At 35.2% G+C, this 27,814-nt stretch overlaps 1 protein-coding gene across 1 annotated transcript; it reads left to right on the top strand.

Moving 5' to 3' along the window:
- The first annotated feature begins 2,902 nt into the window (after positions 1–2,902).
- On the top strand, positions 2,903–26,825 carry LOC136828699 (organic cation transporter protein-like). The gene is made up of 14 exons (XM_067086830.1): positions 2,903–3,061; positions 7,722–7,819; positions 8,170–8,287; positions 13,060–13,285; positions 14,001–14,104; positions 15,120–15,274; positions 15,702–15,873; positions 16,423–16,561; positions 17,126–17,334; positions 19,324–19,484; positions 22,373–22,437; positions 22,892–23,011; positions 25,243–25,478; positions 26,136–26,825. The coding sequence occupies exons 2-14, from the start codon at positions 7,732–7,734 to the stop codon at positions 26,179–26,181; spliced, it is 1,839 nt and encodes a 612-aa protein (XP_066942931.1). The 5' UTR covers positions 2,903–3,061; positions 7,722–7,731; the 3' UTR covers positions 26,182–26,825.
- Positions 26,826–27,814: the final 989 nt, after the last annotated feature.

A 27,814-nucleotide genomic window follows, 5' to 3' on the forward strand; every position in this document is an offset into this window, starting at 1 on the left:
AGAAAGAGGAATGAGCCACGGTCCACTTATTTTAGAAGGTGGGGAAAAGGGAGGCATAGCATAGCATATCTGTTGGAGAAGGAGGAAAGGGGCATACCAAATCTTTTGGAGAAGGAAGGGGGAGCCATGGTCCACCTGTTTAGAAAGTTGGAGGAGCCATAGTCGAGCTGTTGAAGAAGGAGGGGGAGGGGAGAGGCATATCACATCCGTTAGAGAAGGAAGTGAGCAGCCATAGTCAATGTGAGAGAGAAGGAGGGAGTAACAGCATTCTGTTGGAGAAGGAGAGAGGAGCCATGGTCCACCAGTTGTAGAAGGAAGAGGGAGGCATAACACAGCCATTGGAGGACGAGATCGGAGCCATGGTCCATCTCTTGCAGAAGGAGGAGGAAGGAGGCACAGCACATCTTTTGAATAAGGAGGGAGAAGGCACAGCTATCTCTCGTGGAAGAAGGAGGGAAAAGACACAACCCATCACCCCCCTTTCTCTCTCTCTCTCTCTCTCTCTCTCTCTCTCTCTCTCTCTCTCTCTCTCTCTCTCTCTCTCTCTCTCTCTGTAAACACAAATTCATGGAGGAAAATCCAAATGATCAGTCACAAGTTCTCCAATGCAACAAGGGAAAGGGAAAAAGTAAGAGAAAAAATTAATATTCACGACTGATGTGTTGTCTGGATCTTTCAGATGAATGAAAAGCCAAGTCACTTTCCATATCTATGGTTAGAACACGTCTACAAAACAGGCACCAAGAATGAGATAATTTTAACAGGGAGGATATGCATGTAAGGTAACTACATCCAAATAGTCAAATTAATATTATGTACTATACAAAAAAAAGCTACAATTTCATTATCTTCACATTCCTAACTTATTGGTAACATTGATTCCTTTGGACACAGGAAGAATAATAATGCTTTTTCATTTTTTCAGTGTTTATTTAGATGATCTAAACAACTGATCACGCCCATTGAGAGGTGTGAAGATAGATACATGAAGCAGGGCCGGGCGCATTCAACTGTACTACCCAGCCAGATGAAACTGCTTTTTCAAGTAAATATCCTCGACAGCGATAATGAAATTGCTTAATAACATCAACCACGTGTGAAAATGCAAAAACAACTTGAAGTTTTCGCAACCAGAAGAATAGACGAGCTGATGGTGTTGCAACTACTACATATATTAATACCAGAGCTAGTGATTATCATATACATTATACATTCAAAGAATATTCTTAGGTCCTTGTGAAGAATTTGCTAGAGTCTGGAATGCCAATAGCAGATTACGACTTTCTTTTAGAAGCCTGAAAGGCAGAGAGTTAATGACATTCCGCGAATCTCAAGAACAACTCATGCATTATTTAAGGTTCATAAGAATTCAGAGATGGAGCAACACCATCTCGAAATATCCAAAACAGTTGCGAATTGCATAACAGGCGAGTCGAGAAGATTCGGAATTTTCCGATGGCTTCTGGGACGAGGAAAAGAATGCAGGCGATTGCAAATACTGTCGAACTCACTAGAAAAGCCCTCCCCACCTTCTCTCTCTCTCTCTCTCTCTCTCTCTCTCTGTTTATATATATATATATATATATATATATATATATATATATATATATATATATATATATATATATATATATATATATATATACAGCATATATTTATATATATGTGCACACACACAAAATATATATATATATATATATATATATATATATATATATATATATATATATATATATATATATTATCTCTACACTTCTTTTCCTCCTGTCTTTATACCGCTATTTCCCCCCACAAAAACTCTCTCTCTCTCTCTCTCTCTCTCTCTCTCTCTCTCTCTCTCTCTCTCTCTCTCTCTCTCTCTCTCTCGCAAAAAATTACAATAAAATGAGGTGGGAAATATTAATTTTAAACTGCTGCCCCACAAGCCACCAACACACGGCTCCCAACAATTATTGTATACACAAAACATGCAAAGACACAGAAAAAAAACTGAATAAAAGATAAACTACATCAAAATAGGAAAACGTGAAGATATTAAGATAACCTAAATGGCTTGAGGGCTATCAAAATCAAGATAAAACAGCTTGGACGTTTTACAGCAGACATCACCATCAAGCATAAACCAGCAAGTGTGCTTGGAACTTGCAGGCAATACGTGGGACTGCCTCACACTGTTCGCCCTTGGTTGTACTGTCCTTTCCTGATTTATTACCTGATTTGAAATCAGCCGGGTGTCTAGGATATATATGTATGTGTGTATATATATATATATATATATATATATATATATATATATATATATATATATATATATATATATATATATATATATATATATATATATATATATAATATAAAATGAGAAGAATCACAAATAAGACTTATTGCATTTATTATTACTTCCATACACACATTATCTATCTAGCTATCTATCTATATATGCATATAATATAAAAGTGTATATATATATGTGTGTATATATATATATATATATATATTAACATATAAATTCATATAATTAATGCATAATTATCAATATATTTAAGCAGACAGGCTCAATTAAAACGAAACTACATATCAAGACGACCTCATCATCTTATTTCACGAGAAAGAAAGAAATCCACATTTCATTTAAAAAGGTTAACACTCATTAAATCATATCACCAACAGCATCAATGAACAAGAGTAACAAAAGAAAAACTTACCTTATTGGTTGACTCACTGATTTTCAGGTGACAGTAAACTTGCTTATTTCTTATTAACAATATTAAGCATGCGCCAGCTAGCCATTTACCTTTCGTCTCTCCTCCCCCCACCATTATCCCTTACCCCCATTTCCCTTCCCCTCCCCCTCTCTACACCAGTGCGAGGTTACCTTGGCAGAAGAAGACCAGTCCCATGTCAGTATTGCAGAGGCTGCGACACGGACCAGTATTGATTTGTGTCTGTGCACGCAGTAGTGAATGGTTTATCTGTGTACAATTTTACAAAATTGTGAATTCGCGAATCTACCTGATCTCACCTTCCAGTTAATTTAACCGCCGACCAATTAAGAGCTAAGGTAAGTGTGTGAGAGGGGGATACTGCCGTGTTTTTCTTTCGTTCTTTCGTGACGCTGTTGTGTCTTCTGGGACCACACGCAACCGGCATTTCCAGGTTAATTGTAATTGCCTCTCGTTGCAAGAATAGGTGCCATATGCATGGAGGGGGTAACGAGTGTTTTTTCCTGGTAGTGGATACTTTTCGTTCTTGATTTTGTTTAGATATTTCATCCGTGTGTAGGCCGTTGGTGTTTGGGAGAATGAAAACTAAGCTGAGAAGTTAAGTTTCTCTTCTGGATCAGAATTTTTTTTTTTATTTTCGTTATGTTATTTCTGTTGTTTTTGCTTTTATTATTAGCGCTATTATTTTGTAGGTATTTTCCTTTAACATTCATTGCATCAAACTAGTTTATAAAATTTTCAGTCTTCGAAAGAGTTTTAAATCATTCAGTTTACTGCTATTATTATTTTTTCCTTCTGTTAAAAACCTATGGCTTTAAGCCAATATGCAAAACTTTCATTTTTCAAAAGTATTTCACTCTTTAGTGAGACAAAAAGTCAAATCCTGGTGCAAATCATTCATGACAGTATCAGTCTGAAGGATCGTGTTAGGTCTTTCAAAACTAACAACTGTGAACGGTTAATTCCTCACATGGTCCAGGAAAAAGTTTTTTTTTAACATAGAAGCTAGTATTCTCTGCTTGTTGACACATACACATGCAGGAAACACAAATTTGCTTTCTGTCCCCCACCCACCAGCGACGTTATGTAGACTCATACATAAAAGAGCCAAACATTCCTTCAGTTATTTCATATAATGAAAATTGAAGTTATTCTCAAAAGTTTTCTGGTTGATTTATTTTCAGAAGAAATGGAACTGAAAGACATAGATATTCAAAAACAAGTTATGACAGGGAAGAACAAGTAAGAAAACTATAAACTGTAAATGACAAATGAACGAGGTTGGTCCGGTGGACCTAAGAGTGGGAGATAGGAGGTCCTCCAAAATATATACAAATGTAGTGATGGAAAAAAAGGGTGGGGGGAGGGGACGCGTTTGTTTTCCAAAATCTTATAGACAATGAAAATTAAAAATAATAAGCTGTTTTATGGCTAGTAGGCTTGTAAGGCAAGTCTTAGCCGGTCGACAGGGGAATTGGCAGCAGGTTCACAAGGAAGTTTAAAAGTTTACAGGAGATTCCATGAAACTTTGCATAGATTGCAAACTTGTGAAAACAAAATTGGATTAATAAAATCCTGTATATCGGCAGATACTACTACAGCCCTGACAACTGGGGAAAGTAGGTGAGTGAGGCCTTATATAGTATAAAAATTGTTGGGAGTAACAATTTTAGCATAACTATAAAGAAACACTCCGATCTGTGAGAAAAGAAGCCTACTGATCTAAACCCCATGATCCTGCGCCAGGCAGGGTCTGATGGACATATTGGTTGTAATTTGCTTAGCAGTAGGTCGTATGATAAACTTGTCTATGTGATCCGAATTCCAACGCCGCCTCGTCAGAATATGCATGAATTTTCACTTGGCTTACCATTATCTTGCCAAGCTGATGGACGAACTGGATTCAGAACGACTGCACGTTTTCTCTATTATAAACCTTAATAAATATTTTTGTCCAGTGTCATTAGTCTAGAGATACTCACTTCAAAGACACTCGGAACGTCTCTAGAAGTTTTTTTTTTTTTTAATGATTGTGGGATGTCTATGAAAAGAACTTTTTAAAAAATCCTTCATTGCCTAGTTTGATAGTTGAGGCTAACGTATCCTTGTTTTGTAATGCGCAATGGTTCTGTCTGGCTTTTACAATATAATTTTCAGTTCTGCCAAACTTAATTGGTAAAGGCAAATAATTGTAAATCTAGTTATTAGCTTATTTGCTTAAATATTTGTGAAAAATTAGTCCCTTGCGCACTTTTTTTACTTTTCTTACGTATTGCTTTGTTTGATAGAGAATTTTTAATCCACATCTGAATTTAAATGTTTTTATTAATGATTGAAAACTGAGCTATATAAGAATATTATGATAAACGTATATGATTATTTACGTTACTGATCGTAAAATTCAGTTACATGTGAAACATGATACATACAAACATTTATCTATAATATTTTGATGGAATAATATTTTTTTCAACCTTGCTCTTAGTAAAGAAAAATGTACCCGATGAGATCAAAGAATATTTATATGTTCATTAGAAATGCAAATAAATTTATCAGCAATTCGGAGCTGCCTGCTCTTTATTTTATGGCCATTGTAAAAGGAGCTATTTACCTCTAGAATTTACAGTAAATCTTGAATAGAAACTTGCAACCGACAAACAGACAAATCAGAAAACGTCTTCTGTTAATTCAGTTGAAAGATTTGGGAACTATTGCACCGATGGTCTGCAGATTCTTAGGGAAGTGTACTTAGAATCTTCAGGTCCAAAGTCCTGTTGACCTTTACACAACTTACGCTACTAAAGGTGATAATGTTTGTAGAAAGATTCAGGATGCAGCAGTTTTTCTGGAATCATTTTCAAATTTGGAGATTTTCTGATGCACCTACCTCAAACCCCCTAGGCCCCATATGGACTACTAATTAAAGACATGAAGTAATGCTAGCACAGGCATACATAGCAAAAATAAGATTAAGGTTTCTTGTGGTGAGTTTCCATAACCCACTCTCAAGTCTCTTTAGCTGTCGTTTTACCAAACAAAGATCCAAGCAGTGCTTGTCAGTTCACCATGATAACTTGAGAAACGGCGTATCAGTGTTATGAGGATACTTCAGTGTTATTATTTTAATTTTCAACATAAAAGCTTCAAATAAGACAAATCAAGGAATTTCAAATCGTCATGGGGAATCAGCCACCATAAAGGACTGACTAGAAACCTTCCATTATATTAATCTGTTTCTTTTGTAGAAGTTAAACTAACAATGTCTGCATGGCGATTAATTTAAAACCATCAATTATTCGCTAACTGTCTCTTATGCTGTGTAACAGTTCTTTAGTTAATCAATGCAGGATGTCAATGTTGCACACACACACACACATACGCATGCGTGCACGCGCATAAACACCAAAACACATACAATAACGCAAACCCATCTGGTGATCTGGCGTTTTACCTCGGGCAAATGACCTCATTCTTGAAAATCAGTTGTTTAGATGCAGAGAAGCACATTTTAAAGCCTTAGCAACGAGGTTACAAAAACTAACTTTTTTTAGAGACGTTAAAATAGAAATACCCTTGTGTTCATAAATATATATATATATATATATATATATATATATATATATATATATATATATATATATATATATGTGTGTGTGTGTGTGTGTGTGTGTGTGTGTATGTGTGTGTAGATATGTGTGTGAGTGAATGTGCTTGTGCATGTGTGTGCCTTATATTATACATTGTTTCTGAATAAATAAACAATGTTTAAAATGGTACTAACAAACATAATTACATTTTTCTTGTTTTCTGTGCTAGTGGAAAATGTATACATGTAAGAACATTTCCAATAATTAATTAATAACACATTAATAGCAATGGGTTTGCATGACAGGGGAGAGAGAGAGAGAGAGAGAGAGAGAGAGAGAGAGAGAGAGAGAGAAAGGAGTTGAGGTGGGGATAATTATCGCATAGCTGCATTATGCAGAAAAGTTTTCGGTCATTGATCTCTTCTTTTTATTACTAATGTGCCTTTCTCGTCAAAAATTATTACAGTATTTCAGTAACTTTCCACTTATTAGTTTAAGGTGCTGTGATAATTAAGTGTGGTGTTTGGTGCCCGTAAACTATCTGCGTTGTACATAAAAATGAATATATGGATACCTTTGGAGTTGTACTGTATATATTATTATTATTATTATTATTATTATTATTATTATTATTATTATTATTATTATTATCATTATTATTATTATTATTATTATTATCGGAAGTAATAGTTATTGTAGAATCATAGTAAACGACCACGTTCGACCAGCTTGGGATCGATCTACGCGGGAAACCTTTTCTAATCTGTTCCTGAAAACTCCCACGTGATCCTGTTACCCTAAACATTGAATTAAGTACTAGTTGGTTGGTAGACTGTGATGGGTTGCAGTCAATTTAGAGAGAGTATGAAGATAGTAACCCTATCCCAGAAATCTTGCTGTGGTACAAAAAACTAAAATCTCCTAGGAGGTATTGCCTCTAATTTATTATTTTTATTAATATTATGATGATGATGATGATTGTTGTTATTGTTATTGCTATTATACTTTCATCGTCCATGCAATAAATTTTCACTGTCAGTTGCATAAGAAATCAAGATTATATAAAAAAGTTTTTCTTTGCTAGCTAACAGTAAGGTGAATATTTATATAATTACGCTTAATTCAGTATCAATACCATACCCTTATTAGTTCCGTGAAAAAGTTTTCCTGGGCTATAAGAATCGAATATATATTTGGTTAATGACACCTTACTATCAATAATGTACATTTCACTGTCAACAATATACTCTTTGCAACACCCTCAGAAAAGATTTCACTAGTTATAATCCGAATGAATATTTGGGCGATTGTACCTTATTAGAAATACGAGATGTCTTTATTAATTATAAACAGATGAAAACGGGGGTAAAATAACACTGGTGACGACTTATTTCTACTTAATATTCTTCAGAATCGCAAAAATGGCATCTGACGCTTGTCTAGACGATATGCTGAGTTCCATTGGCTATGGCCAATGGCAAGTTCCCGTTTTGGTGTTGAATATTCTCAGTAAGTATGCGACTCTTTCTTTTCTGTATAAATTCTGTGACTGTATTCTTAAGAATGTGTGTGACTGTAAGTGCGACGATAGTAGGATAGTAAGTATTCTTTGGTAGGCATTTATATTGATTATAATCATAGTTATAGTAATCACCTCTGACGTCACTCAATTCACTTTAGAAAATGTATACATTGCAATTGAATGGTGCCAATAAAGTGAAAATTTTCTTCATATGTTCCTGATTTTCTCAGAGAGAGAGAGAGAGAGAGAGAGAGAGAGAGAGAGAGAGAGAGAGTTTGCATTATTTTCTGTTATTGTTCCTCAAACTAATTTTCAGCACCCTCTCTTTTTTTTCCAGCTCATTTGGTTATACCCATCCACATGATGGGGTCAGCACTACTAGGCGCTCCTGTTGCATTCAGGTGCGCGCCTGATTTCTCCTTTCTTCAGAACTCGTCAAATTTGTCTTCGTTAAGGTAAGTGCCTTCTGGTGACAAGACATGAAGATTTTGACGTTCATCCCATCCCCCGATTAAAAGGAACATTTATCCTTTTTCCTCTTCCTGGTTCGACTTATAAAATTATATTTTTAAGTGAGTATATGCCAGCACAAGCAAGTATGCCAAAGTAACCATGTTCACGAATAAACGTGTAGCCACACACGCCAACTTGTAATATAGCTGTCATTAACATCGTCATCGCTAATGCTTAGGATACAAACATTACCGCAACTGTTTTTTTTAACCCCTTTCGTTTCTCCACTTGTCTCTTCGTATCATTCCTCATTTTGTCGACGATTTTAATTCCTTTTTTAAAGCAACTTCATGTTTTAATTCCCTCATTTCAATTTAACCACTGCAGTTTCCAGGGTATTCCACAACTGGTCTTATTTGAGTCTGATGAGCATTTGTTTTCATTTCTCTTTTCTAGGCAAAAATTTCCCGTCAAGGACAAGTCAAGGAAGGTCTCTCTCTCTCTCTCTCTCTCTCTCTCTCTCTCTCTCTCTCTCTCTCTCTCTCTCCTTCAGTTTTATTATGCTTGTCTGTTCACCTCTTCGTCAGCCACTGATAACCACCATAGGGTCGCATGACAGAGATCAAGGAATGGCAATGAATTTGGCTCAGCAAAAAAAAAAAAACTTTCGTCCATTCTCTGAGGTTTTCCTAAGTTTGAGTCACCAAGTATCCATTTTTTTAACAAAACGGAGGCATACAAGACAATGCAGTTATTTTCCTTTGATTGCAACTAAAGCATTGACTTAGGAAATACTGCCAAAATTTCAAAAGCGGTAGGATAAGTGACGTGACGGCCTAACACAATAAAAACTCTAATCCTTTGAACGCTGTTGCAATAAAATAGAGTGCCGTATTTGTGTTCGTGACTGCAAACAGCCATTACAGAAATTATTGCGTTCAAGGTCATCACATTCTCTCCTCTTGTGCTTTCCTCTTCTTACCATAAAGAATATTCGTAACCTCTTAGGCGCCGCTTCTTTGTGCAATGATTTCTTGATTGTGTTAACCACATTTGTAAATTGGAAAGCAGAATGAAATCTCAGCAGCGAATCAACATTTCCTTGCGCAAATAGATCCCAGTTATAACAATGCATTTCGGATAAAAACTGGTCAGACTATATAAGACCACTATGATGATAAACTAAGTTACAAAACAACAAACTTATTCAAAATAGGTACAAGAAAATATATATATATATATATATATATATATATATATATATATATATATATATATATATATATATATATATATGTGTGTGTGTGTGTGTGTGTGTGTGTGTGTATATTTATTTATCTTTTTTATGAACGCAAGACTATCGTCATTACGAATCGATCTGTGCAGGGACACAGTAATTATAAATGTATCTATGCAGGGGCACCGGGATCACAAATCAATCCATGCAAAGGCACCACAAAAACAAAAACAAACAAATCTGCATAAGAACGACACAAAAGTAGGGCAGGTGTGTGTACGAACACGAAAATAACAGTTCGCTCTTCACGAGAAATTGATAATGAATGATACCTTGTTCTACTGAACGAATCGGTAACAGCAAATATGGAAACGGAGTAAAATCACATTTTCTGGCGCCCGTCAGCACTTTTGCCAGCATAACTAGCACCAAGTAACCAGAATTAATGAAACAATGGAAGTCTTGCATGGTTTCTTTGTGTGCGCGTGTGTGTATATGTACGAGTATGTGTGTGTCTGTGTGTGTATTTGACCCGCATTGCTGTACACGAGTAGCTTTAATTTTGCACCAGCATAGGACAAAGTAATGGCTAATTTGGTATAAGGTTTGATGGGGGTTTGATTGGAAGACATAGAAGACAAATTTTGTTCTTGTCGTAACTAACAGCATTAGGATTTAAAATCAACATAGAAAAGCCACATATATCATTTGGATATATGAATTTCCTGTTACTTTTATTTGTTGGACCCTTAAAATTCATGCTGAAAATTTCCAGACATTGCCATGTAGCCGAGTGCCTTTGTTACCCTCGACAGATTAACTTAATCGCAAGAAGCTTAAAATAGTTAAACGAGGAGATGCATCTGAGGTATTACAGTTCCCCCTCTTAATGGGTTCTTCGTCTAATGGATAGCAATTGCCTTTAGTGGGTCGGTAAGAATCAATGGTCGTGAAGTATTTTATGGATTAATCGTAAGAATAACCTTATATTAGTTTTGAAAAATCTACGCAGGGGGTGCATAAATTATATTTGTTCAAAGAATTCCTATAGAATTTAACGTATGTTGGCATTTGGAATTTGAACATAATAATATATCTATTGTTATTAGAAATGAAGATAAATTATCATTAAAAAATTATAATTCTTGCCAGTATTTTAGAAAGAACTACCTGGCCAAGCTTATCCTACCTCCTTCAGGTATATTTAGATTCGTCTGCGGGCGACCTATAATTACCTCAGCTGAAAGAAGGAAACTCGATCAATATGAACCAGATTTGCCCTGGAATCTTTTTCCTTTGTCTTGAAGATGAAAAATAAAAAAAATAAATTTTGGAGTTTTCTGAAAGAAAAGGCTGCATTTCAGAGAAGAAGTTAGAGCTTTCCATGCAAGAAATCAATGCCTACGAAAGTTAGCGCATTTCCTTACAAGAAATCAATGCAGACGAAAGGAAAATGCCGAAGAATGGTCTTGGCGAAAACATCGACATGTTATAGAAGGCGCTTGTGTATTTTCTTGTAAGACCTTAATGCATATAAGGGAAGAATTTTGACGAATTCTTTTGGAATAAGTCAATAGAAATTCAAGACTCCTGGGACAAGTAACACGTGTTGAGAGAGAGAGAGAGAGAGAGAGAGAGAGAGAGAGAGAGAGAGAGAGAGAGAGAGAGAGAGAGAGAGTTAAATATCAGAGAATTCACAAAAATAGAATAATTAATGGATGAATACCCCTGGGGAATTTGTTAATGATGGAGTGAACGAATTGGTATAACTCCCGTGAAGAAGCAAAACAATATTGAAATATGTTAATGATTATACAGTGGATCAGAGAAGGCTGTGGTGCTGATGAAGCTAGGCTCATACCATGAACAGTATCTCGATGGAGTCAGAATTAGTTAGATAGCAGTTACAAAGATAGATACTGATGAGTATTTAGATATTATAATGACAACTTCTATAAGATAATTAATGATGACAATAAGTGAGTCGTTATTATTACTATATTATATTTTATTACTCTTACGACTTATGTAACAAAACCATGTAATGATATCAGCATTCCTAATTATCCGAAGATATAGGAAATGCTTAACGAAACCCAAGTGCAGTATTATAAATCAGAGTTACAAAGTGAGTAGATAAAAATATATAAACAAAAATGGCAAATATATTGTAATTACTTATTTACAAACATACATCCCATTAGTAATTCTGTCTTTAACCATTTTGATGACGACCTTGGTTACAAGTTATTTCAATGACAATTACTATTTGTTAGAAATTCTCTCTCTCTCTCTCTCTCTCTCTCTCTCTCTCTCTCTCTCTCTCTCTCTCTCTCAAAGCATAACTGAGTCTTTCCCTCCCTTTCTTGCTACTCAACAGCAGAGGGAGGTCCCCCTGTATTTACATTGCTTGCTTACATTGCAGTCTCGCTAAGCCACGAAAAATCTTTAGAGACTGCTTGCTCCCTCTTCTTGCACATTGCACCCGGGAGAGATGGGTCATTCTTTATTCTATTGTGAGGGATACTTAGAAGTACAAGTGCGTTTTATTAATTATTTTTTGCTGGCATAATACTGAAGCTCTTAAAATAGAAAGAAAGAACGGCTGTACAAATTTATAAAAAAAAAAAAAAATATACAGTACAAGTTAATAAATAAAGTTGAAGTTTTACGTAAGCTAAATAAAAAAGGAAACATTTATTAAAGAGATTTCTATCGGTAGTTATAAATTTTCTTAGGATAACCCCCTACTATTAAAAAAAAGGTGTAAAGGATAAACTATGAAAAAGAATTGTTTCATTACCACGAATAACGTTTATCTTTGCACCAGTGTTATATTTCTTGGAAATGAAAACAAATTCGACAGAGTTTTCTGCTAGGTAATGGATTAAAACAGCTTTAATTTGGTTTTTGGAGAGCGTTCCTCTGAGAAAAATAAAGTCTTTCTGGGTGAATGTAGGTGAATATTTCTAATAGCAAAATATTAATTGAATTTAAAAGTAATCAATAAATCTACATAAAAAAAAGTGAATTGAGAAGTTTGAAAGAAAATACGAGAGTGATATTGGAATTTATTTTAGTTAGAAATTGATATTATATATATATATATATATATATATATATATATATATATATATATATATATATATATATATATATATATATATATATATATATTGGATATATGGAATCTATTTTAGTTAGAGAAATTATATATAAATATATATATATATATATATATATATATATATATATATATATATATATATATATATATATATATATATATATATATATTTCTCTAACTAAAATAGATTTCAGTATCCAAAAATACCCTCCTGTTTCCTTTCAAACTTATAAATTCGTCTTTTTTTTATGTACATTTTTTTATTACTTTTAAATGCTATTACTATTTTGCTACTAGAATTATATATACATACATACATACATCCTCATTAACATTAAATAATTTAATATTTATTTAGTACTACAAATCTTTCCCCGTTGAGAAAATTAATGGCAAATTCTACCCAACAGTTTCTGGCCGTCTAACTTAACATCTACCGACCCTACAATCAACCGGAGCTCCGCAGACCTCCTGTACGACAGCAAATGCTTGGATCCTGGCGCCCCCTCTCATAAAACGATTAGTCTTCCGGTCACTGTAGGGTCATCGGAGGTCACATGGCGTCCCACGGAATTGCCCTCTTGCCCTTGGGTGGCCTATGACGATTCCGTCTTTGTGTCGACTGTGATAACACAGGTAGGCTGTATGTGGGTTTGAGTTAATTACGATTACCTGCTGAGGTTATGGCTTAGATTTCTCTAATTATAGATGGCGTCTTAATTGCTTCCGTTTACTTGGACCTTCATCTTAATTGTTTCTGCTTACCTGGATCACATAATTTTATGCTATCGAATTTTATATTTACGGGTCAAGTCCTGATTGCTGTCGTTTACCTGTATCAGAAATGCTTTTTTATGTTCTAAAAGTTTCAGATTACTTTGTGTCCATTTCCGTTTGCCTGGATCTGATTTATGCTTTCAGTTACTATAGTCATACATTACTTTCAGATTACTTTACATAAATCACAATAATTTTATGCTCTGTGTTTTATTGGCTTCGTTACTTTCTTATTGGTTCGTCTTCCTCCATCAGATTCATGGCATATTTTTTTATAGTTCTGTGTCAATTACTGATTGTTCTATTAACCTAAATAGATATATATCTTATATTTTTTTATAGTTTTATATTTCCTTCAGATATTTTTATCAACTTGTACTAAAGTATTGCATCAGGTGATAACAGAGTCACCTTGGTAAACTTTCCTCTGCAATTACGGGCAACATCAACAATTCTACTTTTTAAAACTCTAAACAAAAACAAAACCTAAAACATATTCAGTCACCTCTGCAACTGTCATATTTTGAAATGTAGTATAAATAGATTTACCATTTTTTCTGTTCTGTATTTCCAGTGGGACTTGATCTGCGAGAAGGAGATGATGAGACCCTTGTTCCAGATGATGTACTCAATCGGGGCTTTGTTTGGGTCCTTGATAGGGGGCCAGATTAGTGACAGGTTTGTTTGTGTGTTTGGTTTTTGTTTCGTAGCTTTTTTCTTTACGATCTGATTTATTTTTGTAGGCACTTGTCGAGCATTAAATGCCAAATTCGAAGTTAACTTTCTGAGAAGACCTTGCTCATTACAGAAGGCGTCGTGTAATAAAAAAATTTGTTCCGTTTTTCCTGTATTTTTAGCTCTACCTTCCATTATTTTTCGAACGATTCATGAAACAGACACTCGCCTTGAGATATGTTGCATGAATTTCCTTTAGTTACTTTGATAGTTTCTTTATGATAAATGTCTAAGACAATGTGTAGCCTAAATTTTTGGTCTGTCTTAGATTTATTTTAATTAGCCTTTATTCGGGGAATAGGACAACCTTTCCTAGAGTGGCGATTCCCTGGATTTCGCTCTCGCTTCGTACAGTGTGCTGTTAAGTCTGAGAAGTTGCTTTTAGTAGCAAGGTTTTGAGTATTCAGAGAGAGAAAAAATAAAAATCCTTAATACAAAGGTAATCAATTCTGTTTTATCTCAGTATGATTTCCATAATTCAGTTATTACTCCTTGTCAAAATTTGGCACCAGCACCCCCGCCCCCTCGCCTTCCCACTCTGATTACACCCACGATCAGACAAATCCAGCTTCAGATTAACTGAATTTTTTTCTTCAGAAATTTTATTTGTTGAATCATACATACTGTATTTACAAAATACCCTACATTTCATCACACATGTATCCTCACCACATATATTTATTACAACGCGACAGTTGTCTTTTAGTACTAAACAAATGATCAAACACTTCTCCAAGAGTTTCAGATAGGAATTTGACATGAGACAAATTTTCTGAAAACTTTAAAATGACCCCAACAGAATCATGCTTCCCATAGCTACTAGCAATCTCAAGAAAACTAATTGACACAAACAGAATGAAGCATCCTATGGCTACTAAAAGACATACGAAACTCTTTTAATGACGTTAACAGAGTCAAGGTTCCTATAGCTCTTAAAAGCCACACGATTCTCCGACAGCTTCGGCCGTAAAATAGCCATCCAGGTGGGAGTGGTATTCAATGTGATTGGAGTCGTCGCCTTGTACACGGTGCCAGTGTACTCTGGAGCCCTCGTTGCCCGAGTTCTTTTAGGGGGCGCCTGCAACTTCATGGTTCTTCCGGCCTTTAGCTTGGGTAAGTGCTTACATCCAAGGGTTTAATCCTCTTCGTTCTAATCCTATCTTTCCTTTTGGGGAAAATCTGCACGTCTTATAGAAGTGGAAATAAATGCGGAAAACATTTGCAGGCATATAACGTAGTGCGTTCATGTATAAGCTTTTGTACATGCGTATATACAATAATTATTTTCAAGTGTATACAAGAGGCGTGTATGAATATGTGTGCTTACGTAAATTAGCACAAGCATTCAAATTCCAGCACGAGATAAATATAGTAACAGCTGATCGACTTTATGTAAACTCTAAGCTATATTTTTGTAAAGTAATTAATTAACCAGCATTTCCTGACTCGTCCATGCCTTATTGTGATATACATATAGTAATATTAACCGGAGAAAATGTCGTACTGAAAAATGCCTCTCTCTTGTCCTCTGTTTCTGCAGCCCTAGAAATCTCGTCTCCGAAGTATCGAACGGTCATTGGCATGTTACTGGGCACCTCCTTCTCCATCGCCATCATCCTCATGGCTGGACTGGGATTCTTCATCAGGATATGGGACCACCTGATGATCCTGACTGCTGGTGTGCCCCTCATCGTCTTGGTTCCTCTTTCGTTGTAAGATTGATGATTTTAATTCTTTGAAGTTTCACTTGGTCATCATCATTATTATCTCCATCCTTATTCATCTTTATTTTTGCGAGTTGTCTAATCGATACCTCATTTGGTCCATCAGAAGGCCCTTTGCATTTGTTAGTTATAGTTCTTGGTTTTCTAAAATAATTAGCTTTAAATGCCTCATATGTTTTTGTATCTTTTTGGCTCCTGGTTAAGCTTTCTGAAACTGTTGTCTTGAAAATTTCATAATCGGGCACTCTAAATCTCTTCGTTTCTGAATTGCTTTCAAAATTTGACCATTTCTGTTTCTTGTGATCATGCTCTCTCTCTCTCTCTCTCTCTCTCTCTCTCTCTCTCTCTCTCTCTCTCTCTCTCTCTCAAGAAGATGAAAAGTCTCAATATTTCTTTAAAAGCTCAGACTCGTGAAGAGCAATTCTGTGCCTCCTGCAGCTAAAAGACAAAAATTGCAAATTTCAGAAAACATCAGTTTTGCTTGAAAAACTCAAAATGACTAAACAAGATCAATGAAGGTTCTCTTTTTCCTTCCAGCTACATCAACGAGTCCCCAAGATGGCTGATTCACCACGGCCGAGGCGCAGAAGCTGCTGACATCATGACCAGAGCCGTGGCTGAAAACAAAGTGGCACTTACAGAGACACTGGCTGCAGACATTGAAGGGCTCAAAGAGGCAGGTTACCATTATATGAATATCCTGTATTTTAACATTTCAACCTTGAATATCCAGTATATTCAGGCTCCTGTAATAATTAATATCGCATATTTTCATAATGAAGACATGCTCTCATTCAATTCAAAGATCAGTAACAGAAATTTTCTATGGGAAAATTAGTTTCGTTTTGCAAATTTATTTTTTATTAAAAGTGATAATTTTATAACCATAATACATTAATTTTTTACATACACATTATATTTATATATAAATATATATATATATATATATATATATATATATATATATATATATATATATATATATATATATATATATATATATATATATCAAATAAAAACTACACAATTCAACACAGCTGAGCCAACATCCACCACAAATAGACAAGAGCTTTCGCGCACCACGTACACATCTCCAGGGTGAAAGTGTGTATAATACATGAACGAACTTGGTGCAAAGCATTTGATTTCAACTTTTTCTGTGCCTGTAACATTGCAAACGACCAGATGCAGTCTATCTAAGATTACTCTCTTGATCTCTCTTTCCCCAATGTACTTCCAGAGGTCAAACGACGACAAGAAGGAACTGAAGGAGGAGCAGCAGCATCCTAAAAAAGGTTTGTCTCTCTGGCTCAAAGAATCGTGTCAGGGGGCATCTGCCTACTGTCGGTCTGGTCCCCTGAGAATCATCTTATTCGTCACTCCACTCATTTGGATCCTGCAGGGATGCTTGTACCTTGGGATCATTCTCAACGCCAATAATTTCACCAGGTAAAGTATTAATAACTATTACAAAGTAGTTAATGAATTGATGTCATCTCTTGGGATCATACTTCATGTCACTACTTCACCAAGCTAAGAATAGTTGTTATAAATTAGTTAAAATAGATCACTGTAACGTAGTTATCTTTAGATTTTCAAAGTGCTCGCATAAAGAATTTCTTTTCAAATTTGGATAATAGAAAACTAAATTAAGGTAGCGTTAGAGAGGCTAAACAGCCGAACGACAAGTAGAAGGCAGCTCGTACGAGAGCATGGAATAAATTATTCTGTTCCCTTTCAAAGTGGTTTTGTTACAAGACCAATTTTACAATTTCAAGTTGATATCATCCATCTAAGAGAAATTAGATATTTTTGTAATCCTCTTACATTTCTAGATATGACTTTAATAACAGGTTATTTACAGTATGCATTCTTGAGAGAACTTTATCCTCTTATTTTACTATTTGGCATGTCGTCTGGCCTCAACATAACTGTCGTTGGTTGTGCTCTGAGCAGTGAATGCTTGTTATAAAATTTTTGAAATACTTAACACTGAATAACATTTCGTTTTGATATTTCGAGTTTTTATAAACATTTAAAAATACTGTCATCACTCCCTGTTCTCTCAAGCCTTGATCATTTTTTTTCACTTCTTACATGTAAATTTATTTGTGACATCAACAGATATTACATTGATAATATTAGTTAGCAGCAGTCAATCAAGGGCTTTCATTTATGTTATGGTCTTTGATGTAACTACTTGTCATTCACTCATTCTATTAATGTGATTGCAACCATGTTATTTCTTGGACAGTAAAGTATTCCTTGACATTAACAATCGTTAGGATTTGGGATTACGGGGTCGCTAGTAACTGCAATGCATAGCATCGAGTAGTCAATGGTCAATTCTCACTAAACAAATGAGAAGGCAAAGAAAAAACATAGTATGGTACGAAATCAAGTTTACATATTTGCCATGTCTTACTAAATGCATTAGGACCCATAAATATGATTTGGCAAATCAGTATAATTTCCACGTTTCACTCTATTCCGATTAAATAAGGAGGAATAGAACAAGGGCAACATGGCACATAAGAGTAGCTTTGCTCTACGTCCATTTAGTAAATAAGAATGAAAATTGTATTACAATACACCTGAAATTTCGTCATACTCGCACTTAATGAATAGTAAACAAAAATGGAAACGTAACATGAAACACCAGTTTTGTTTCCGGCTTTTGACAAACTCCTACTTGATAAATAGTAAGCAAGAAGAAAACGTGGCATGGCACCTTAGTTAAGTTTCCACCCTTTTGCCATGCTCCCACTCAATAAGTAACGAATAAAAGGGAAAATGTGTCATGGAACCTCAATTTAGCTTCCATGTTTTGCCATGTTTCCCCTTCATAAATAATAAGTAAAAGAGGAAAATGGAACATGGTATCCCAATGTAGTTTCCTCATTTTACCATGTTCCCATTTAATAAACAATGAGTAAAAAAGGAAAACAGGATATGACACCCTAATATAGCTTCCACAGTTTGCCATACTACCACTTAATAAATAATAACAAAAGAGGAAAACGTGACATGGCACCTCAATATAGTTTCCATGTTTTGCCAAACTCCCACTTGATAAAACTTAAGTAAAGATGAAAACATGACATGGCATCCCAATATAGTTTCCATGTTTTGCCAAACTCCCACTTCATAAAACTTAAGTAAAGATGAAAACATGACATGGCACCTCAATATAGTTTCCATGTTTTGCCAAACTCCCACTTGATAAAACTTAAGTAAGGATGAAAACATGACATGGCACCTCAATATAGTTTCCATGTTTCGCCAAACTCCCACTTGATAAAACTTAAGTAAGGATGAAAACATGACATGGCACCTCAATACAGTTTCCATGTTTTGCCAAAGTCCCACTTGACAAATCATAAGTAAAGACGAACACATGACATGGCACCTTAATATAGTTTCCACGTTTTTCCACAGCAACGATCCAATCATCTATATCACGATGTCGGGCGTCATGGACATCAGTGCGATTCTGCTGGCCACGCCCTTGAGTATGAGAATAGGGCGTCGTGTGCTCTGCTTATGCTGCTTCTTCTCGAGCGGCGTGTTCCTCATTACAGATCTTCTCGTACCTCAAGGTAAGTCCTTGTTCTCGCAAAGTAAATAGGTAAAAGTAGGTGCATTAGCAGCTGATTTTGACGTAGGGTGTTGATACAAGAAGAATATATGATATTGGTTGTACACAGATTGCATGTGGGGTACACAAACAGACAATGGTAAGATATATGAAGGATAAAGACATATGCTGAATATTGATACAGGTAGTGAAAAGATACAAAAAAGGATAAGTTAAAATGGTAATGATTTTTCAAGTCATGGGAAAGATAGGAATAAAAAGTTAGTTTGGTTAAGATACAAGAGGGGTAAACACGTAGGATTAGTCAAGGCCAGTTAGGGCCAAGATTAAGGGTTACAGACGTAATTTGGTAAACATATAGTTAGGACAAATATAAAAGAAGGATAAAATTATTTAACCGAACAAAGATGTATGGAGAGAAAAGATAGGGGAAGCATTAAAACAAATATGGGTTGTATATTTAGGTAAATACAAGAAAATGAAAACGGAAAATAGAAAATATTGCTAGGCGTAGGATTTTAAAGAAAAAATACAGGGAGTATAAATTTACCATTATAATCCTACATCATGTAAGGTTTGTTATGTTATAGAATTGTAATTTTTTCTCATTTTCTTCCTCCACCATTTATTCTAAAAAGGTTTCATTCATTCCATGAAAAAGCATTACATTTCATTCATAAACTTCTCATGGGTGAAAGCAAATAAAAATGGTTCAGTCGTTCATTCATAATCGATAATTCACGACGCTGGAAGATGACCATACACTCACTCAGTTTTTCGTGAATATACAGAGTATTCTAACTCATTTACAATAGAAAATAATTAGAACAATAACCTTTCGCTTATTAAGCCCCAGATCCAAAAAGATTACCAAGTGTAGCCAGATGCTCACGACAAATAAATACAGTTCCTAGTGCACGGTACATATTGGTGTTGATGCATGGTACGAGATCGCCCGCTCCGTTGCGAGTCTGATCGTGGCCACCGGTCTGATACCCTGCCGACCAAAACCGTTAGCCTGCTCACTCAAAATTTCCATGAAGACTCGTTCCTACTTCGTTACGAGTCAGGAGAGGTCAGGATTAATGAATTCACTAAGAATTGCACCATTTACACACTGCGTCATCTCATTTTCAAGCCAAATATTCGCGTCACAGGTGTGAGCTAATATAAATACAAATACCAAAGCAATATTCCGTTGAACACCAGAAATGGTAGATCTATTCTTAATAAAACCACACAAAAGAAAACTAACTTCAGTTTCAATTATTTATGCAGGTCATTTTAATTAATTATGGATAAGATTAAGGCTATCAGGAAACAAGGGTCTCTTAATTCGAGAATAGGCGACTTCTATACAAGTTGAAAATCAGGTTTTTGTCAGTCATATAATATGATTCTTGATGACCTCACTGAGTCACCGTTTTGGAAATAGTAGAGATTAAGTCAGGTTGAGGAGTAATGGAAAGATGCAAATTTGTCTGTAATTGTTACAGTCTTCACAAATAATAACTTGTGAAACCTGAAGGCTCCATTACTTCTATACTTTGTTGAAATTAAAAATTCTAAAATATACTGTTTGGAATTTTAGAATCCTGGCTGGCAGTTATTTTTTTAAATCTTTCAGTTACCTTTGAAAATGTCTGGAACCTTTAAAAAATTATAATCTCTCAATAATCATACTTATTTCTTCATTTTTTCGTCTGTGGGTATATTTGCCATTAATACTACAACTGCTGCTACAAAAAACAGACATTTTAAACGTTAGCCAAAACCAATCATCTATTCATAAGTAAACGCTGAAGAATATCTCCACCAGTTCATTTATTCACTCTCAATTTTCAGCGATAAAAAGTCCAGTTATTTCTATTTAATTAATTTTTTTTCAGTTTATCAAGAGTGCGTGGACCCATTTTTTTTATTTATTCTTTTACTCATTTGGTATAAATAACGCGTTATTTTTTCAAGTCTGTTAATTGAGTCCAATCATTAACTAATTCGTTAATCAACTCGCCTAAGTTTTGATATCATAATAATATTTAGTTAATAACTAATCCATAAATCCATGCATTCTGTCATGGACATTTATGCACACTATTCGCAAAGCTGCTCATTAATCTCTTCTTATCAGTTTATTTGCTAATTTTTTTTTTTTACATCTCAGTAATTCCCTTTATTCGTTTTTTGCTTATGTTATGAAACAAGATAACTTTCATTCATTTCATTCCAGTTGATCTGCATTTCTAGATAGTTATCCTTCTCCCATTCTGTCTTAAGAATGTACATTTGACAGATTATTGTTTATAGGTTCAGTCATGGAATCACATAGCATACATTTCAGTTTGCTCACTAAAGCGTAATTTTCACTCTACCGTGAATTGTCCTGTGCAAGGCCAAGAGAGACAAAGTCTACCCAGTTGGGTGGAGTCGCCTCCCACCTGGGATAACTACGTAGGCGATGACGTATCTTATAGAGGTACCCACTCATTACCGCAATTCACTTGCTGACGCAGTAAGGAGTCAGACAAAGTTCCGCCTACATGGGGGATTTTGGGGGAAGTGAGCTGACCTTCTCTTTCTCTCTTTCTCTTGGCCTTGGTCCTGTGTTTATCTTTCGTTTACTTAGATCATTCTAATTCTTTCATGCAAGCATTCCCTCATTTTCTGAAAATGAAAGATAACAGGTGATTTTGGATCCTATATTTAATCATTCTTTTAAATCATTCAATTATTACTGATTTTGTTCACATACTTGACAGATCTCAATTAATTATTTACTTTTTTCCTAAGTATGGTAATCATTTTGTTTTTACTGTTGACCTTGTCACTATTGACTGACTGAATAAAGGGAATGATGCTATGAGATTAATTTTTTCTCTACTGTTTCAGACCTTCTCTGGTTAAAGTTTACTTTAGTCATGGCAGCCTTGATGCTTCTTGCAGCCAGTTTTCAGGTACGTAATTAATTTCCCGGAGAGAGAGAGAGAGAGAGAGAGAGAGAGAGAGAGAGAGAGAGAGAGAGATTTTGCATTTTGCACTGTGATTTATGTTTTGAAGTGACAACTGCCAAATTGGCTGCAGACAAATTGTAAGACATTAATAGCTGGCAGGAATGAATCAAAAACATTTATATATTTTACTAATGTTAAGAGCTTGGACCCTTCGATTAATCCTAAATCCTACCCATTAAAAATATTAGTAAACTTTGATGTCCTGTTGTAGTTCTAGACAAAATAGTATATTGCCTTTGTTGTTTTACAAAATAAACTAATAAATAAAAAAAACTTTCATGGACTTTAACCTCACCACTAGCCTCCTGTGACGTCATAATCATATCCTCAATGTTGGACATTCCTTTTATCCTCTTTTATCACTTGTCCCTCTCACTCTTGTGCTTGTCTTTTCCAGGTAATCTTCCTGTACACAACAGAGCTATTTCCAACTGGGATGAGATCGCGAGGCTTTGCCCTGGCAAATCTCGCGGGCAACATAGGATTCTTGGTTGCTCCTATGATCACCGATTTGCTGGTAATTGTCACGTTTATGTTTTTTCGTCGTTATCCTTTAATTCGTTATAGATATTTTACTCTTACAAATGGCCAGGATCGATGGATATTCCGTTTTAAAAATGTCCAGGATGAATGGATATTTTATGAAAAATACTGGGTGGAGTAGTCAAATTAATAAACTGGCCAGGTAGAATAGGTATATTATGAAAATGGACAGGCAGAAGTTAGAATACGTATTTTATAAAAATTCCCATATAGAATAGGTATTTTATTTCAAAATAGCCAGGTAGGATGAATCGTTTATTAAACATGTCCAGTTAAAATAAATATTTTAATTAAAATGACCAGGTAGAAATTCTAATGTCCATTTGTATAGACATGTCTTGAATTTTTCTCATACATTATTTATAACTTCATTACCATACTTTGCTTTGTTTCATTAGTAGAGTTTGTTTAGTTTCAAGTGAAATGTTGTTCGTGAATATTACTGTTATTAGTAGAAATTTCCGTTAGCCTATTTGGCAGTTCATATTTATTAAGTTGTTTTTGCCTCTAAATGAATCTTGAAAACAATTGTTGTGGAAACTATTTAATAAAAAAATATCTGTGAAACTTGGGGATAATTGGTTCACAGAGCCAAAAAAAAAAGTAAATATAAAAATCATGGAAAAATTTAAATTAGACTGAAAAAAAATTTATGGTTTAGGTATTTAAGCACTTGAAAATCAATATGGATTCTAGTTAAAACTATATTTTAATATTTCCTATCGCTGATACGCTAATATGGTGACGTTGATGGAAGGGGGTAGCTAAATAAAAAATAAAAAAATAAAAGCCTATTTGACAGGTTTGGGATTTATTCAATTAATTATTTTTATTAAAAGGCACAGTGAACAAGTGTGAACATATGAACTCTATGGAACAGAGATTTTAAGAAGATTGATAACTTTCTTGTGTTAGTGTTACAGAGATTTAATTATTCGTTGTATGTTTTAATCTATTTTAGGACTTTTGTGCATACTGTTTATATTTTCTATTTGCAAGAATCTTGTAAAGATAAATTTTCCCTTTGTTGTTGTACTGTACAATACAAATTTCATTTTCTGTTTTCCCAGTGTTGTGCTGATTTAAATTTTCATTTTTAAGAGAACTGTGTCAATTTAATTTGTCTTTTGTGAGAGCACTGTACAGCTCCAATTTTCTTTATGGAAAAAACATAACTCGAATCTAATGATTTAATCGTTTTTAAGAGATTCTTCGAGATTAACTTACAAAACATTACTCTAATTTTCTACCCGGCTAACAGCAACTGTACAGATTTAATTTGCGATTTTACAATGCTGTAAACTTTGATTTTATATTTTGATTTAATTTTCCACCCATGATTCCACTGCACGTTTTGTCTTTACTGTTTGTGATAAGGTTCTATGTATTCCTTTGTGAGGACCTTGTCGAGATTATTTTAAGCTTTCGTTCGTAAGAGCATTTTACAAATAAATGAAGTACTCTCTCTCTCTCTCTCTCTCTCTCTCTCTCTCTCTCTCTCTCTCTCTCTCTCTCTCTCTCAAGCACACACATGCACATCCCATCGCTGTCTTAATCTCTCACCCCCTCCTCATCTCCCCCTCACCTCTTTCTCTTACACATTCATATCCTCCCTCTTCCTCCTCTCTTTACACACCATCCTCTCTCTCTCTCTCTCTCTCTCTCTCTCTCTCTCTCTCTCTCTCTCTCTCTCTCTGCGTTCCTTACTCCCTCTTAATCACCATAAATACCCACATGCAAGCAGGTTGTTTAAGCTGCAAACAAGGAGTGAACTCTCTAACCGTGAACTTTAAAACTTCACTTTTATTGCCAAAAGTAAACATCGCCAGGTGGCGTAATTCTTACTTCGCCTGTGAAACAGTTTGTTGACAATGTAAAGAAGGCAGTTTGGCAACTTACGTCAAATCGATAGCATACATTAGATACAACAAAGGAGAGAGAGAGAGAGAGAGAGAGAGAGAGAGAGAGAGAGAGAGAGAGAGAGAGAGAGAGAGAGAGAGAGAGATGTACAAATGCTTTACTATTTTTAATTGTCATTTTTACTCCCCGCTAAACATGCATCTCCTTTGCAAATTTTTACTATTTTCTAATCCTCCTCTTGATTCTTTACAAAGTCTTCATTTCCTAAGAGTATCGTATTTTTATCAAAGATGCTAAACATGTCTAATTATCTTAATGATCACCCTCCTTTCTTTATTTTTACAGTCTCAAATAGCTCCATGGTCAGTGAGTTTAACCTTTGGCGCGGGAGGCATCGCAGCAAGCTCTCTTTTTCTGCTCCTACCGGAGACTCTCCACAGACCACTTCCAGAGACCATCCTGGACGTCGAGAAAAGGCATCGGAGCACCAGGATTTGCCGCATGTGGCGGAAAAGGACCACAGACTCGCTGGACGACGCCTCCGAGATCGAAATTGGGGAATCCGAAGCCCTCAATCCTACGTAAGTGCTGAAAGGAACTACTGTTGAGTTTCATAAAGTCACAACAGGGCCCCGTCGCGTTTATGGTAACTTTTACTATGTCCCCAAAACAGCTTATGCTAACGACTGTGAGACTTGTACGTTTTATGCTGGATCTTAATCTAGTTTTGCAATAATTTGTTACAAGAAGTGAGGCTAATCTAACCTACCAGATATTTTGCTCTTAATCATCCCTCGAAATACAGTGTTTTAATGATTTGGGACTACTATAAGGTGGAAATGTTTATTATGATTTTTCTCCAATTACGCAACGACTGTGATTTTAATCCACTTCAAAGATAATTTAGGTTATGAAAGTGAGGTTAGTCTACCCTCAAAGAAATGCGTTTCCCACATAACCATTTTCTTCCAATCCTCGGAAGGGTTGAGTAAGGAATATGGGAATGGTTTATAGTACTGAAGTTTTATTTTGATTTTTATCCCGAGTTTATATGATAAGTTGAACACCAGTTTCCCTCCGCGACAACCTTAAAAGTTCTCTTTTCGGAATAGTAAACAAATCATTCTTTTTCTTCAAACGTCAGGAAGGAGATAATTTCACTTTAATATAGTGTGTTTCTTGTCATTGCCAGCCATATTTTCTGTTTATTATACATTTCCTCCTTTTTTCCCTTGCAGAGAAATATTATGCACAGAGAAACCAATCACCGGAGATTCTAAATAAGCGTTTTCTAAGGCGTTTGAAGGGTCATCCCAGTGCCTTCTATATATCTAAAGCTCAAGAACTGGCGCGCTGTAAAGGACGAGGTCCCTACATTCTACGATAATTCAGAAATCGAATCCTAATCCTAAACGGTGTCAGTTCTGGCGCTAAGACCGTGTTTGGACGGCTAGCATACGGTTCAGTTTGGAATTCACATCCGTCGATACAGATGAAATGAAAAGGTTTAAACTGTGCGGGAGGAAACGTTACTTATTCCTGCGCACAGGTACGAGTATATCCAGGTGAGTCAAAATGAGGAGGGGACATTTAACTACGATAGCGAGATGTAAAAGACAAAATGTTGTTCCCGTTGTTGCAGTTGTTGCCTTGGGGAATAAAGGAAAATGAACTCTGGGAACACGTAGCGAGGAAGAAGTGTTTGTGATAAACGGGGGGGGGGGGGGGCGAATGGGACCCGAACGATCAGCTCCCAGGCCATTTTCACGACAGTGTCAATAGATGCTCTCTGTATTATGACCGAAATGTTTTTATTAACATTATTGTTATTATTTTTAAGATTATTATAGTAACAGAGGCCGAAAGGTCATTATTTTACCCGTTAAAACCAGATTTTAACAAACTGAAAGTAAAAAAAAAACAGAAAATGGTAATGCACCAATCAAAATATAAGGAATGAAACTAAAAACAAAAAATTTACGTGCATGAATCGACCCTTGCAAAGCTCTTCTCCTGACAGTGCAATAAGACTACTGCATAATGTATATCAATAAGATTTGCCTACATTAAAGCGAAGGGAAGTAAAACTATTTGCATACAACACGATCCGTACAAAAGGGCGTTAAGTGTATTCACTGTAGACAGACTTGACCGAATAAGTTATTTTGACAACATAGTTAAACACTAACACTTCCTGGTTATTTGCACCGAACACGAATTATTTAAGTGCTTCCACTGTTAACTAGACTAGAAATACTGCAAACAGGTTTTTAACGGAGACAATCCATTGCTTTCGCGATGACGGATAACCGACAATCATATAAACTGTTAATTATCACTTATAGAACAAAAGAGTTTTCATTCCATCTTCAGTAGAATAGTTCTTATTTGATATTGTCTCATAGGATGCTTATCAGTCAGCCCGCTTGTGGTGTTCTGCAGATCAAACTTGCAACTTGCAAGTCCAATTTTCTTATTTCATTTTAATGAATCACAGTTTACAAGATGTAAACAAGAGGAAAGAAAGCCTAACAAAATTGCTGATATTCGCCCAAGAATGTTAAAAAAAAAAACTGTTAAAAAAAGCAGCCGTCATGGCTGCTTAAGAATCATTCTTCCATCGGTGTCAAATAGAAATTAAGAGTGAATATGTTTAAAAAAAGAATAAAACTTTGTTACCGTTTGTTTACTGTAAGATATGAAATATGTTTTTGTATATTCTGAACATTTATCGAAAATAAACTTGTGACAAGACCACCTCTTTTATTTACCTTTCCCTTAATTTTGACTGACGAAGAGAACCATCAACTATGTGGAAGAGAATTCTCAAGTCTGTTTCTGCTAGTGTGAGGTAGATGTTATTGGTTAGAAAAGGAGGGCTACGACGAACAAAATGAAGCTTAGTCTAGCTCTTTGG

Source organism: Macrobrachium rosenbergii, chromosome 43 (assembly GCF_040412425.1).
Source record: "Macrobrachium rosenbergii isolate ZJJX-2024 chromosome 43, ASM4041242v1, whole genome shotgun sequence".
Taxonomy (NCBI): domain Eukaryota; kingdom Metazoa; phylum Arthropoda; class Malacostraca; order Decapoda; family Palaemonidae; genus Macrobrachium; species Macrobrachium rosenbergii.

What these genes read in the sequence shown, in the direction of transcription:
- LOC136828699 (XM_067086830.1), top strand. Translation starts at nt 7,732, where the DNA reads ATGGCATCTGACGCTTGTCTAGACGATATGCTGAGTTCCATTGGCTAT. An exon ending in TCAAATTTGTCTTCGTTAAG is followed by an intron (nt 8,288 to 13,059) that starts GTAAGTGCCTTC and finishes TCTACCCAACAG; the next exon opens with TTTCTGGCCGTCTAACTTAA. An exon ending in TCCGAAGCCCTCAATCCTAC is followed by an intron (nt 25,479 to 26,135) that starts GTAAGTGCTGAA and finishes TTTCCCTTGCAG; the next exon opens with AGAAATATTATGCACAGAGA.